The sequence below is a fragment of the Epinephelus lanceolatus genome, chromosome 12 (genome assembly GCF_041903045.1).
Source record: "Epinephelus lanceolatus isolate andai-2023 chromosome 12, ASM4190304v1, whole genome shotgun sequence".
NCBI lineage: Eukaryota > Metazoa > Chordata > Actinopteri > Perciformes > Serranidae > Epinephelus > Epinephelus lanceolatus.
Genome location: NC_135745.1, coordinates 30,180,619 through 30,193,087, shown reverse-complemented (window position 1 = coordinate 30,193,087; position 12,469 = coordinate 30,180,619). Strand labels below are relative to the sequence as shown.

Genomic DNA, 12,469 nt, shown 5'->3' with positions numbered 1-12,469 from the left:
AGACAGCTTCTTAACAGAGACAGCAAACTAGCTCGACGACATGGCCAAACACATGTATGACAATGAATAAATTAAACTGTGTGGACCTTGAACTAATGACTAAGGAGAAATCTGGACACCATGGCTGGACCAGTTGGGAACCACTGATTTAGTTCATCAGTGTGTTTTATTGCCAGATTTGCTTGCGGTTCACGGAGAAAATAGATGAGATGCCAAAACTATCACGAGCCAGGGAGCACTTTCGACTCAGCCACAGTAGCAAAGAGAACAGGTGCAGAAGGGGAAAAGTGAGGGGAGATTGTCCAGTAGTTAATTGATTATGGATTCTCTCGGGCGGGTCAAAAAATGAATAAAAATGATAAAATTGCTTGCCAAATATACTTTTTCTTTTTTAACAATTTTTATTTTTGGAGGCAGGACAGGCAACATTTGCATATCGGTATGGATCACCATAATTTTCTTTAACTCTAACTATAACATCACATCTCAAGAAGTTGTAAAAGAGAAAGAAAAGCATAAAGGTAAAAAACAAATAAACAAACTAAACAACAACATAAAGGACAGAGAAGAATAATAAGTAGACAAAATAAATAAATAAATACATAGACAGGGGAGTTGGGGTGGAAGGACTCATCAGGGCGTTAATCATTGTTATTTGATAGAGTGAATGGGATAAACTGACTGGTTACAGAGGCGCCAGCATACTTAATAGAACAAGTTAGGAAGGACAGATTATACATGTATTAAACAGGACAGAGATTTAATTCTCAGTTCGTCATTCTCAGCCAAATATACTCAGGCAGCCGTTAATATACCTGGATGGCCCGCCCAAATAAATCTGTGTCTTGAAACACTGATGTAAAACAGAAATAATTGGTTGGTTTCTCGCTGTCAAACTGTGGCATATTCAGCATTCTCTTTTCATATCTCTGTTTCTGCCAATTTTCTCCAGGGAATAGATGAGTCCATTTTTATCCACCAGCCTTTGGTGTATTGTCACTTTGCCCAAGGAGTGGGAGAGCCTCGCTATCACCAGGTTCGACACACACACACACACACACACACACACACACACACACAAGCTAGCTCCGATTTGGACGCCATGTTGCTGCTTTCAAGCATCCATTTATTCTTTATTAACTGTGGTAATAAAATAGGTGAGTTTAATTGTTTTTGACTCTAAACAATTTAGCATGGGGATTATCTGTAGCTCACATATTCAGAAAACCTTATGCCACAAATTCTGCTGTCATGTCTCATTTGTCAGAAAATAAATGAGGATGAATGCACTGTCATTAGCAAACTAATTACCTCTCTTTTCAGTATGGGGTTTGAACTGAAAGAATTGAAAGTTAATCGACTTAAGATTCGATAAGAACTTCATTTAATTATGTCTGCGGAAGTTACCAGTTACTTGGACGCTGCCGCCTGTACTCAAGAGAGCCAGTTTGTTTGTTTGCCCGTCTTGTCAGGCTTCAGACTGGGAGAAACTCCAGAAGACGCTGGCTGATGCTTTGGAGCATTATAATGAGCTGCACGCTGTCATGGACCTGGTGCTGTTTGAAGAAGCTATCCAGCATGTGTAAGACACACAGGCTGAGACACATGCATGCAAACCGCAGTCACACACATACCGTCTGCTCATATGCACAAGGGAGGACTTACACAGATTAGCACATATGTAAACGTCAGTGCATACACACACTTTAAATTCTGATTTTTGTGCTCAGGTGTCGCATCAGTCGCATCTTGGAGGCTCCCTATGGTAACGCCCTGCTGGTGGGGGTTGGAGGCAGCGGGAAGCAGAGTCTGTGTCGGCTGGCTGCCTTCCTCAGCCTGCTGGAAGTTTTCCAGATCACTCTGCGTAAAGGCTACGGCATCAATGACCTTAAGGTAAACATGCATCTATACCCATACACACAATAGATACAGATGTCACCCGTAGCACACCCTGTTTACGAATCATCTGACCCTTTTTTTCTCCAGAGTGATATAGCAGCGCTGTATATAAAGGTGGGGGTGAAGAACATTGGGACAGTGTTCCTTCACACAGACGCACAGATACCAGATGAACGCTTCCTGGTGCTCATCAACGATATGCTAGCTTCAGGTTTGGCTACACTAACCTTGGAGAGTCTTTTCTTTCAATGGGCAGAGAATTCCAGCTTTAGTGTGTTTAACTTTAAAAAAAATGAGCATACTTTCTTCTTGGGAATATCAAAGATGTTCATAAATACAACAACAGTACATATATATAGAAATAGATATATATATTTGACCACCCTAATTTAATTTCTCAGCAGTGTTTTTTTTTTAATCAAGAGCAGAAAAACACACTGTACACAGGTTGGATACACAACAAGATTGGGTTCCTGCTGGTCCTTAAAATCCTTGAAAGGTTGTGAATTTGAGAGAGAATATCAAGGCTATGAAAGTTTTTGAAAATAGACTTAATGTTCAGTGTGTAAGATTTAGGTGGATTTAGTGGCATCTTCTGGTGGGGATCGAAGATTGCAACCAGCTGAAACTTCTCTCACTTAGGATTCCTGTAGGGTTTATCATACAAGAAATTTTTACCGGGACCTGAATTGTCTGCAGAGGCCCCTTCCTCTCCAAAACAAACAAACATGGTGATTTAAACTGGTGAAAACATTGAAGAAAACAGTTTCACGTTTAAAAAAAAATCAGTGTTTCCCCTGTTTGGCGCTTTGTAGATGGGTCACTAGCCCAGCACCTGCTAATGTGCATTCACCTTTATTCTTTGATAACTTGATCCAGATGTACAGGAGGTTTTTACCAAGAGCCAAATTAACAGCAGAGGTCTCCTACTCTTCAAACGAACAGTCTCTGTGATGTAAACTGGTAAAATAAATAAATAAATAATAAAGCTGTTTCACGTTAAAAGAAAATCAGTGTTTCTCCGATGCCATGTAAGGTAATGAAAACACAATTGTTACTTTCAAGTGATTACACACTAAAGAAAACATACTTATTTTTGTCTATTCCATTTCTGCTGATATATCCCACCAAAGCTACACGCTAGACCTTTTGAAAAACTTAGGTCATCAAAAGTCTATGAATTTATTTATTTTGTGTAATAATAGAAATTGAAGATCTTTTTTGAAGATTTTCTTTTTCTTAGTGTTACTTATTTTTTTATTGCTGTCTTTGAGTTTCTTTAGAACCTACCAGTTCTCATGCTCAAAAAAAATCAGTTTGCACCAGTGGTCCTTGAATATTTTTTTATTTTGTTTAATAAGCAAAGCCTCTAGAGATTAAAAATCTCTTTTTCAAGAGTGTCCTGGTCAAGACAGGCAGCAACAATAAGTTACAGACAAACAATATAAAACAAAAATACAGAATAAAAATGTACAGCTCTAAAACAAATCCTGCACTAAAACACTTTAAATGATTATGTTTTATATGAAAAACAAAAAACAAAAGTGTGTTTTGTGTGACGTTTTGAGTATTGCAGCTAACATACAGTGCGTTAACTGCTAGTGAGAAAAAGATCTGAGCCCAAGTGGCATCAGTAACCTAAAAAGATAAGCTGTTGCTATCAGCATAAAGCAACACTGAACATTGCTGTATTCTGTATTTAGATGCAGCGATAGATGGATAGATATAAACAGACAAATACACATTTTGAGCTTGTATTGTTTGTGTTATTCAGGGGATATTCCAGACCTGTTCAGTGATGAAGAAGTGGACATGATTGTGACATCGATCCGGATGGAGCTGAGAGGATTAGGGCTCATAGACAGTAGAGACAACTGCTGGAGCTTCTTTATTGAGAGGATACGAAGACAGCTCAAGGTCTGAAACATTATCACGTGTGATACGGTATCAACATGCAACATGATACCTGCTTTTTTTAAACCCATTTTCCCACAGCATTGATCATAAAATATGTCTGCCGCCATCGTCTTTTTCCTCCAGGTCGTCTTGTGTTTCTCTCCAGTCGGGTTCACATTGCGGACACGTGCACGCAAGTTTCCAGCGCTGGTGAATTGTACAGCCATAGACTGGTTCCACCCCTGGCCTCAGCTGGCCCTGCAGTCTGTCAGCTCGACTTTCATAGAGAAGATACCTGGACTGGAGGTGACAGCACATTCACCCTATCATTCAGATTCACTTTCTTTTAAATATTAACTATGTCTTCTGCTCTTCGGGAGTTTGAGAATAGAAACGCATGTCTTTAATAGTGGAAACATGATGTGGAAATATAGGTATTGTGTCAGTCATATCCATGAATATGAAACTTGACAATAATCGTATCTCACAATTAAACTATTACGGGCCGCACGGTGGTGTGGTGGTTAGCACTGTCGCCTCACAGCAAGAGGGTTGCCGGTCCGATCCCGGGCATGGGAGCCCTTCTGTGCGGAGTTTGCATGTTCTCCCCGTGTCAGCATGGGTTCTCTCTGGGCACTCCGGCTTCCTCCCACAGTCCAAAGACATGCAGATTGGGGACTAGGTTAATTGATATCTCTAAATTGTCCGTAGGTGTGAATGTGAGTGTGAATGGTTGTCTGTCTCTATGTGTCAGCCCTGCGATAGTCTGGCGACCTGTCCAGGGTGTACCCTGCCTCTCGCCCGATGTCAGCTGGGATAGGCTCCAGCACCCCCCGCGACCCTCAAGAGGATGAAGCGGTTAGAAGATGAATGAATGAATTAATTAATTAAACTATTACTATATGTGCTAATGTTATTACAGCTAAAACTACTTACCTGAACTACCAAATTACATCAGTAGAATTTTCCCTACCTAATACATGAACTGGAAAATTGGTAAGACAAATAAAATGCAGGTGCAGATGTTGAGAAGCGTGTCCAGACAACTAATACACTCTGAATTTCACAAAGAGCCCCTTAAGATCTACGACGAAAAGTCTGTTTATTCCATCCAATGCCCTTAATCCCTGTGCTTTTTTATCCTATGAAGCCAAATGTGCGAGCTTCTATCAGTGAGTTCATCTCCTTCGCCCACACCAGTGTCAATGAGGTGAGTTGTTGCAAAGAATCATGGGTGATAACTACCCACAGGCACACAGGAGGTCTGCATGCTGTTAACCCTTGCAAAAAAACAAAGAAAAACTCTGTATTTGGAGTCTAACAGTGTGCAGACCTCCTTTGTGCCCTGTAGTGCTGTATTTTTTTGTTCTGCACCTGAGTATTTTTCTTTCTCTCTTCTGATAACCAGCTCTGACATTTTCTCTGACATCATCTCTCGCTTTCTTGTTGAACCACACCGTAAAGGTGAGTGTCAAGTACCAGCAGAATGAGAAACACTTCAACTACACCACCCCAAAGAGTTTCCTGGAGTTCATGAAACTCTATGGCAACCTGTTGGGGAAAAAACGCACAGAGCTGACCCAGAAGATGGAGCGGTTGGAGAATGGCCTGCAGAAACTGCAGACGACTGCCTCACAGGTCAGAAGATATATATCTGTATTCCCCCAATATGTCTTTACCTTTTTTATCTTTTGACATCCTGGTTTTTTTTCTTTCTGTCTTGCTCAGGTAGAAGATCTGAAAGCCAAGCTAGCAGTGCAGGAGGTGGAGCTGTGGCAGAGGAACACAGATATAGAGGCTCTCATAGCTAAAATAGGACAACAGACAGACAGGCTCAACCAAGAGAGAGCTGTGGCGGATGCAGAGGAGCAAAGGGTAAGACCCTGCAACAGTAAAATAGATGTGACGTCCTGAATCAACAACATGACAGCACATTTACATGCCACCTCTTCACTTTACAGTATATACAGGCTAAAAGACAGAAATCAGCTGAGTACATAGCAGACACGTTTCTGTGTCTTTGTTTTGTGTCTTCAGGTGGCAGCAATCCAAGCTAAGGTGACCAAACAGCAGCAGGAGACTGAGGACGACCTTGCCAAGGCTGAACCTGCCCTGCAGGCAGCCAATGCAGCTCTCAATACACTAAACAGGGTAAATCACTCGTGTACACATAAATACAGAGACCTGAATCCTCTCACCACAATTGGTTTATGTTATTGGCTTGATTTCATTTCATTCCATTTATTTTATATGAACACACCCCTAGAGGTGCAAATATACAAAGAAAAAAAAACACGTTGCAAGGTTGGCTCCATCCCAGCTCTCAAATAAAAAAATTTAATTGTGTGTGTTGTTTGTGTGTGTGTGTGCCCGTTCAGTTGAACCTGACAGAGCTGAGGACGTTCCCCAACCCTCCAGCTATTGTCACCAACGTCTCAGCAGCTGTTCTGGTGCTACTGTCTCCCCAAGGCAAAATCCCCAAAGATCGCAGCTGGAAGGCTTCCAAGATGGTCATGAGCAAGGTGATAATTTACAGTGACGCCTGGTAGTGTTTCCTGGATTAATGGCTGGCTAACACAAAGCCAAAAAGTCCATCACAAATAAATTCCCCGAAATAATGTTGCGTCACACTTAAAATGACTTACTGCTGTTTTATACCTCGTCCTTTATGTGTATCTGTTGACTGCTGTGTTGATCCTCGATTATTCTTTTCCTCTTAAACTATAAGTGTGTGTTACAGTGAATGTGCGATAACCTCTATATTTTATGTTCTGTGTGCTGCTGCTGTCTTCTCCTCTGTTAAAGGAGATTTTTAATCTTTGTGTGACACTTTGCTGGCTAAAGTGATTTACATATAAGCAAAAACACTTGCCAATATGATGTGAAGCTTTGTTTGTTTTTATGTTATTTCACTTCTAAATTCCTGTTCATGATTTAGAATCTAAAAGCCTGAAAAAAATATATATATTGAGTGAGGTGACATTGTTTTATCTACCCCACACACACACCTCTGCACATGAATGCACATGCAGGTGGATGATTTCCTGCAGGCTCTGGTGAACTTTGACAAAGAGCACATCCCGGAGGCCACGGTGAAGTGTGTCAGAGACGAGCACCTCAGTGACCCAGAGTTCAACCCGGAGTTTGTGCGACAGAAATCCTCGGCTGCCGCGGGGCTCTGTGCCTGGGTGATCAACATCATACGCTTCCATGAGGTACACGCGTGTACAGCAGCTGTCACACATATTTAGTGTCATCAGATCTGAGACAGTGTGTGACATTTTGCAGTGTATGGTACTGTGTTCTTGTTGTTTGATGGGGTTTTTTTCTGCTTCCCAAACCACTGTGCTGCCCTGGGTAGATTTTTGTAAGTATAATTTTGCTTTGTTATGTTTTATTGCAAATACACAGTGTGTGCATGATATTTTAATGAAATCATATAGATGGACTGTTTTTATGCTGGCGAAACCCGTAGACAGAGCATTATGTTTTCAGATTGTCCATCCCATTCTCGCAAATGCGATATCTGAAGAACACCTTGAGGGAATTTCTTTAAATTTGGCACAAATGTCCCACTGGACTCAACAATAAAAAAAACTGATTGGATTTTGGTGGTCAAATGTTAAGGTCAGTGTGACCTCCATCCATCTCATTTTTGTGAACGCAGTATCTGAAGAGCACCTGAAGGGAACGTCTTCAAATTTGGCACAAACGTTCACGTGGACTCAGCAATGAACTAAATAGATTTTGGTGATGAAAGGTCAAAAGTCAAGGACAATGTCTCATTCTCATGAACGCGATATCTCCAAAACACCTCGTGGGAATTTTTTTCAAATTTGGCACAAACGTCCACTTAGACTGAAGAATAAACTGATTACAAATTGGTAATTGAAGGTCAACGGTTAAGGTCGGAATGACCTGACAAAACACGTCTTTGGCCATATCTCAAAAGTTCTTACTCTAATTATGATTAAACTTCACACAAATGTCTAATAGGATAAAATGATTAAGTGATGATATTTTATATACAGAAGGTCAAAGGTCAACTTCACTGTGACATCATAATATTTTGCATGAAACACTTTTCTGGTCATTACTGGCCAGGAGCAGAAGGGGAGACACTCGGTCATATGCTGATGGTGACACTAATCTTGGGTGTCCATCTTGAAACTATGCAGATTGTATAGATCTTCTGTGCTACTGGGGGAAGAGGTGTGTGAAACATCCATGATTTCACAGACTTGAATGTGACTGGTGCGTGGCGGCATACAGCTGTGGGGTGGTAATTCTAGTTATGGTTATAGTTAGTGTGCATGTCTGAAAGAATTACATGGTATTTTACTAATGAAACTATACATACACTTATAAATTTAGCTAATTGTACTGTGTACCCTGTCAGAATAATGTGTCAAACTGCTCTCCATGTGTGTGCATGTATGTGTGTGTTTGTTTCGTCCACAGGTATTATGTGAGGTAGAGATGAAGAGGATGTGTCTGGCTCAGGCCAATGCTGATCTGGCTGAAGCTGCTGAGAAACTAGAGGCCATCAGGAAGAAACTCGCCGTATGTCTGTTGAGATCATTGATCCCTTCTTTTTTGTTGTCTCTGTCTTTCTTTAAATATATTTATATTGCACATGATGTCACATTTACTGTTGAACAAGAAAATTCATTGTTAGTTTACTCCTTGCAAAAATGGTATCCCCCACATTTTACTGATGTGCCTGTCACTAAGGGACAGCAGTTTTTTCACACTGGCTCTACATAATTTTACTGCTGGCGGCGGTGACTTTTATAGGCCATCTGATAATCCACTGCCACAGCACTACCACTTCTCCTGCAGCAGTTTCTCTAAAAATGTGATTGCTACTGGATGTGTTTTATTAGCTTGTTGAACTAGCAGACCTTCCTAAGCACATTTTAAACAGAGGTTAATATGTGGTTTTATAACATTAATTGTCAGGTCACTTACAGCTCGCACATAGTATTAAATTAATTTAAAAGGAAAATTGAAGAGATTTTATTCAGGAACATCTACAGCCACAAGTCATCTTATTATCTCTCTCAGGAGCTGGACAGCAGCCTGGAAACTCTGACAACAGCATTTGAGAAAGCCACGTCAGAGAAACTGCGCTTTCAGGAAGAGGTCAACCGCACCAACAAGACGATAGAATTAGCCAATCGGCTGGTCAAAGGACTGGAGGTGGGCACAGCAGCAATCAATATGGAGATGTTTTATTTTAGTGTTCCATACTAAATATTTAGGGAATAAAGGGTGCTTTATGTGTATTACCCATGTATGTCTCAGAGTGAGAATGTGCGCTGGGCCCACTCAGTGGCTCAGTACCATGAGCAGGAGGAAACTCTGAGTGGGGACGTCCTTCTAACCGCAGCCTTCATCTCCTATGCCGGCTCCTTCTCCAAGAAGTACAGGAGAGAGCTGCTAGACAACCTGTGGATGCCCTTCCTGCGCAGCCAGAAGGTCACAATCTTACAATGAAGAAATAATTTCCTATGCATGATTTGGGAATCTGTCACTCCGTCATTCCCACAGCTGCCTGTCCTTACAACAGGAGGTCATGTTGAGATTTCCATGATAACATCTTTTCTTGTATCTCTCCCTCAGGTGCCCGTCCCCATGACAGGAGGCTTAGATCCAGTGTTGATGCTGACTGATGATGCCATGGTGGCCCAGTGGAACAATGAAGGCTTACCAGGAGACAAAATGTCAACTCAGAATGCAACCATCCTCACAAACTGTGAGTAATGGCAGTAAATAGACATCTAACTGAATTGGAAGGAGTCCCCAGCTCTTTTTGCACACAAATTCTGTTGTAGGGCTGCAGTGAAGACCCTCCATTATGCCATGCTTTTTTTATATAGAACCAAACCAGCATGATGCCACCCCGGTGTGTGATTTTAGATACCATGCCGACGTTCCAGAGGCAAAAGAGGTGACGAGCGTGACATTTAAGAACAGCGTCAGTGTCTAATGTGACATATAACATATGTGACAGTGCTTTCTAACAATACTAATAACATAACATGGCAATGGCAATCATTTATCGTACGTGTTATATGGCAGCTGATTTGCCCTCTGCTTGGAAGGTAGGGAGGCATTTTCAGCTGCTTTCCTTCTTCTTTGAGTTAGCTGCTAACTGCTGTTAGCTGCTTTTTAAATACCCCCGTGGTGGGTCACACACATAACCTGTCGTCAAAAAGTTACACTATTCTCACCCTTCTCACTGTCCCTTTTACACAGATATCAATTCGGCGTTATTACTACATCCACTGTCAGCTTAAAGGTGAGACAACTCTGTCCCTTTATCTCATACCCTTTATACAAAAAGGTGAGGTGGAATAATGGCACCACATTTTCCGTGTTGAACAGGCAGTGTAAAAGGGGCGTCTGTCTGAATTTATTTGATGATAAAGAACACATATAGCACTGCACTGCAGTCATTACGTGTTACAAATCACCGAGGACATAAACACAATAAAGCCCAAAGACTTATTTCTATGGCATTCCTTTCGTAAACCCTCAACACACTACAAGATCTGTAAGATGAGTCTGTATGTATGTCTGTTCTCTGTTTCTTGACCACTGCTCATCAGAGCTTCACACTTATCAGGTGTATTGCTGAGGATCCAAGGAAGTGCAGTGTCGAATGCCAGCTCTTCAGATCTACGAGGCATATTTATTCGTAGTGCACAACTACCGCCAGAAGTGCACACTGTGTAGTGTACTGATAGAGGACCCCTATTAACTGCTGCACCACCGAGGGCATGCTGGGCGCAACTCACTCTCTGTCGCTTGCAACAGCACATTCAACAATAGAACAGAATGAACTTTATTGCCCAGCTGAGGCAGGAAAATTGTCTTTGGTCTGCCTCAGGAAAACATAAACGTGAAACATGTCCACAAGATAAAACCATCACATTAACAGGACAAAGATCTCTCACAACAGGCGTACCATGTTATACAGCCTGCCCTCTTAAGTTTACTGTAGATGAAGAGAGAGAGACAGGAGATATTACAGTGTAGAAACAAAAACATTCCAAGCAGCAGTGATGTAACATTTGTAATGAATGCTTTTGTTCCTACTTCATTGAGACCACAAAATGTTCGATAAGCTTGCTGGATCCAAGAAGTGCAGTGTTGAGTGTTGTTTGTATGAGCAGTTCTCGAGAAAGCTGCAAGCAGCAGTACAGGAGGCCAAATAATAGGCACATTCTGAATAGGCATGTTTTGACCAGGCACTGCACTGGTATACCATAATACTAAATTCACAATAGTACCTTTCCGACAGGCAGTACAAACTGTGCAGTGCAACTCAATAATATGGTCAAATCTCCACGTGTGTATTCCTGCAGGTGAGCGCTGGCCTCTCCTCATTGACCCTCAGCTGCAAGGCATCAAGTGGATCAAGAGTCGCCATGGCAGCAGCCTCAAGGTTGTGAGTCTAGGGCAGAGAGGGTGAGTGTTTCTACTTTCATCCTCAAGTGGAGATAAAGGCCTTCAGTACGGCCCCGCTCTGGACTGTAAATGCTGCTTTATAACTGATGCTGTAGTTTTCAGCAGCACTATTATTGTCTCGACCAGGACTGACAGTATTTGTTTTAATATTCTTTTTTCATGTATTAATGTTCCAGGTATGTAGATGTAATAGAACAGGCTGTCGTAGCAGGGGATACCGTCCTCATAGAGAACCTGGAGGAGACCATTGACCCTGTTATTGACCCTCTGCTGGGACGGCACACCATCAAGAAGGGAAGGTGGGAAAACCATCCATTTGTTCCTCAGTGTTCTGCCCTCTCCACTCAGGCTTCAAGCTCTTTTCCTCTGTTCCGCTCTCTCACAGTTGTATAAAGGTTGGGGACAAGGAGTGTTTCTTCCACCCAGGCTTCAGACTGATCCTCCACACCAAGTTGGCCAATCCTCACTACAAGCCAGAGATTCAAGCCCAGACTACGCTCATCAATTTTACCGTGACCAGGGATGGTTTAGAGGACCAGCTCCTGGCCCAGGTGGTGAATCAGGAAAGGCCGGACCTCGAGCACCTCAAGGTGGAGTCAATTAGTTATTAGCATCCTCTTTTTCTTCCATGATAAAATGTAATGTAGTATCCAACACTGTTGTAAACAAGAGGAAATATTGCTATACAAAGTGAGCAATTTTCAAAATGATCCAAGCAGTTTGGGTAAATCTTCCTGCAGAGTGAGCTGACCAAACAGCAGAACATGTTCAAGATTGAGCTGAAGCTCCTGGAGGACGAGCTGCTGACCAGGCTGTCTGCTGCAGAGAGTAACTTCCTGGGCGACAACGTGCTGGTGGAGAAGCTTGAGACAACCAAGCACACTGCTGCTGAGATTGAGATGAAGGTAACTGCATGAATGTGTGTGTAGTTTTTATACCCTGAAATGAACATAATAAGTTGACTTGTTTTGCATCTTTCATACTCTGACATTTACTTGTTCCATCTCTTCTTCTTTTTTCTCCCTCCATTCCTACGTTCTCAGGTCCTGGAAGCTAAAGTTAACGAGGTGAAGATCAACGAAGCCAGAGAACACTACCGTCCTGTTGCAGTCAGAGCTTCCCTGCTCTACTTTATCATGAACGATCTCAACAAGATCAACCCCATGTACCAGTTTAGCCTCAAGGTAACCTGGAGGGA

General features: G+C 42.0%; 1 protein-coding gene across 1 annotated transcript in view; it reads left to right on the top strand.

Annotated features, from left to right (window-relative positions):
* Nucleotides 1-12,469, top strand: part of dnah9l (dynein, axonemal, heavy polypeptide 9 like) — a 46,442-nt gene that overhangs the window by 26,012 nt on the left and 7,961 nt on the right. Inside the window, exons 51-71 of the mRNA XM_078173236.1 lie at nucleotides 953-1,036; nucleotides 1,473-1,582; nucleotides 1,731-1,893; nucleotides 1,987-2,110; nucleotides 3,674-3,816; nucleotides 3,940-4,101; nucleotides 4,946-5,005; nucleotides 5,260-5,433; nucleotides 5,524-5,670; nucleotides 5,833-5,946; nucleotides 6,174-6,317; nucleotides 6,828-7,010; nucleotides 8,257-8,358; nucleotides 8,863-8,997; nucleotides 9,103-9,276; nucleotides 9,421-9,553; nucleotides 11,169-11,271; nucleotides 11,448-11,570; nucleotides 11,657-11,861; nucleotides 12,012-12,176; nucleotides 12,315-12,455. Of these exons, the coding sequence (XP_078029362.1) occupies nucleotides 953-1,036; nucleotides 1,473-1,582; nucleotides 1,731-1,893; nucleotides 1,987-2,110; nucleotides 3,674-3,816; nucleotides 3,940-4,101; nucleotides 4,946-5,005; nucleotides 5,260-5,433; nucleotides 5,524-5,670; nucleotides 5,833-5,946; nucleotides 6,174-6,317; nucleotides 6,828-7,010; nucleotides 8,257-8,358; nucleotides 8,863-8,997; nucleotides 9,103-9,276; nucleotides 9,421-9,553; nucleotides 11,169-11,271; nucleotides 11,448-11,570; nucleotides 11,657-11,861; nucleotides 12,012-12,176; nucleotides 12,315-12,455 (2,889 nt within the window). The remainder of the gene's footprint in view (nucleotides 1-952; nucleotides 1,037-1,472; nucleotides 1,583-1,730; nucleotides 1,894-1,986; nucleotides 2,111-3,673; nucleotides 3,817-3,939; nucleotides 4,102-4,945; nucleotides 5,006-5,259; nucleotides 5,434-5,523; nucleotides 5,671-5,832; nucleotides 5,947-6,173; nucleotides 6,318-6,827; nucleotides 7,011-8,256; nucleotides 8,359-8,862; nucleotides 8,998-9,102; nucleotides 9,277-9,420; nucleotides 9,554-11,168; nucleotides 11,272-11,447; nucleotides 11,571-11,656; nucleotides 11,862-12,011; nucleotides 12,177-12,314; nucleotides 12,456-12,469) is intronic.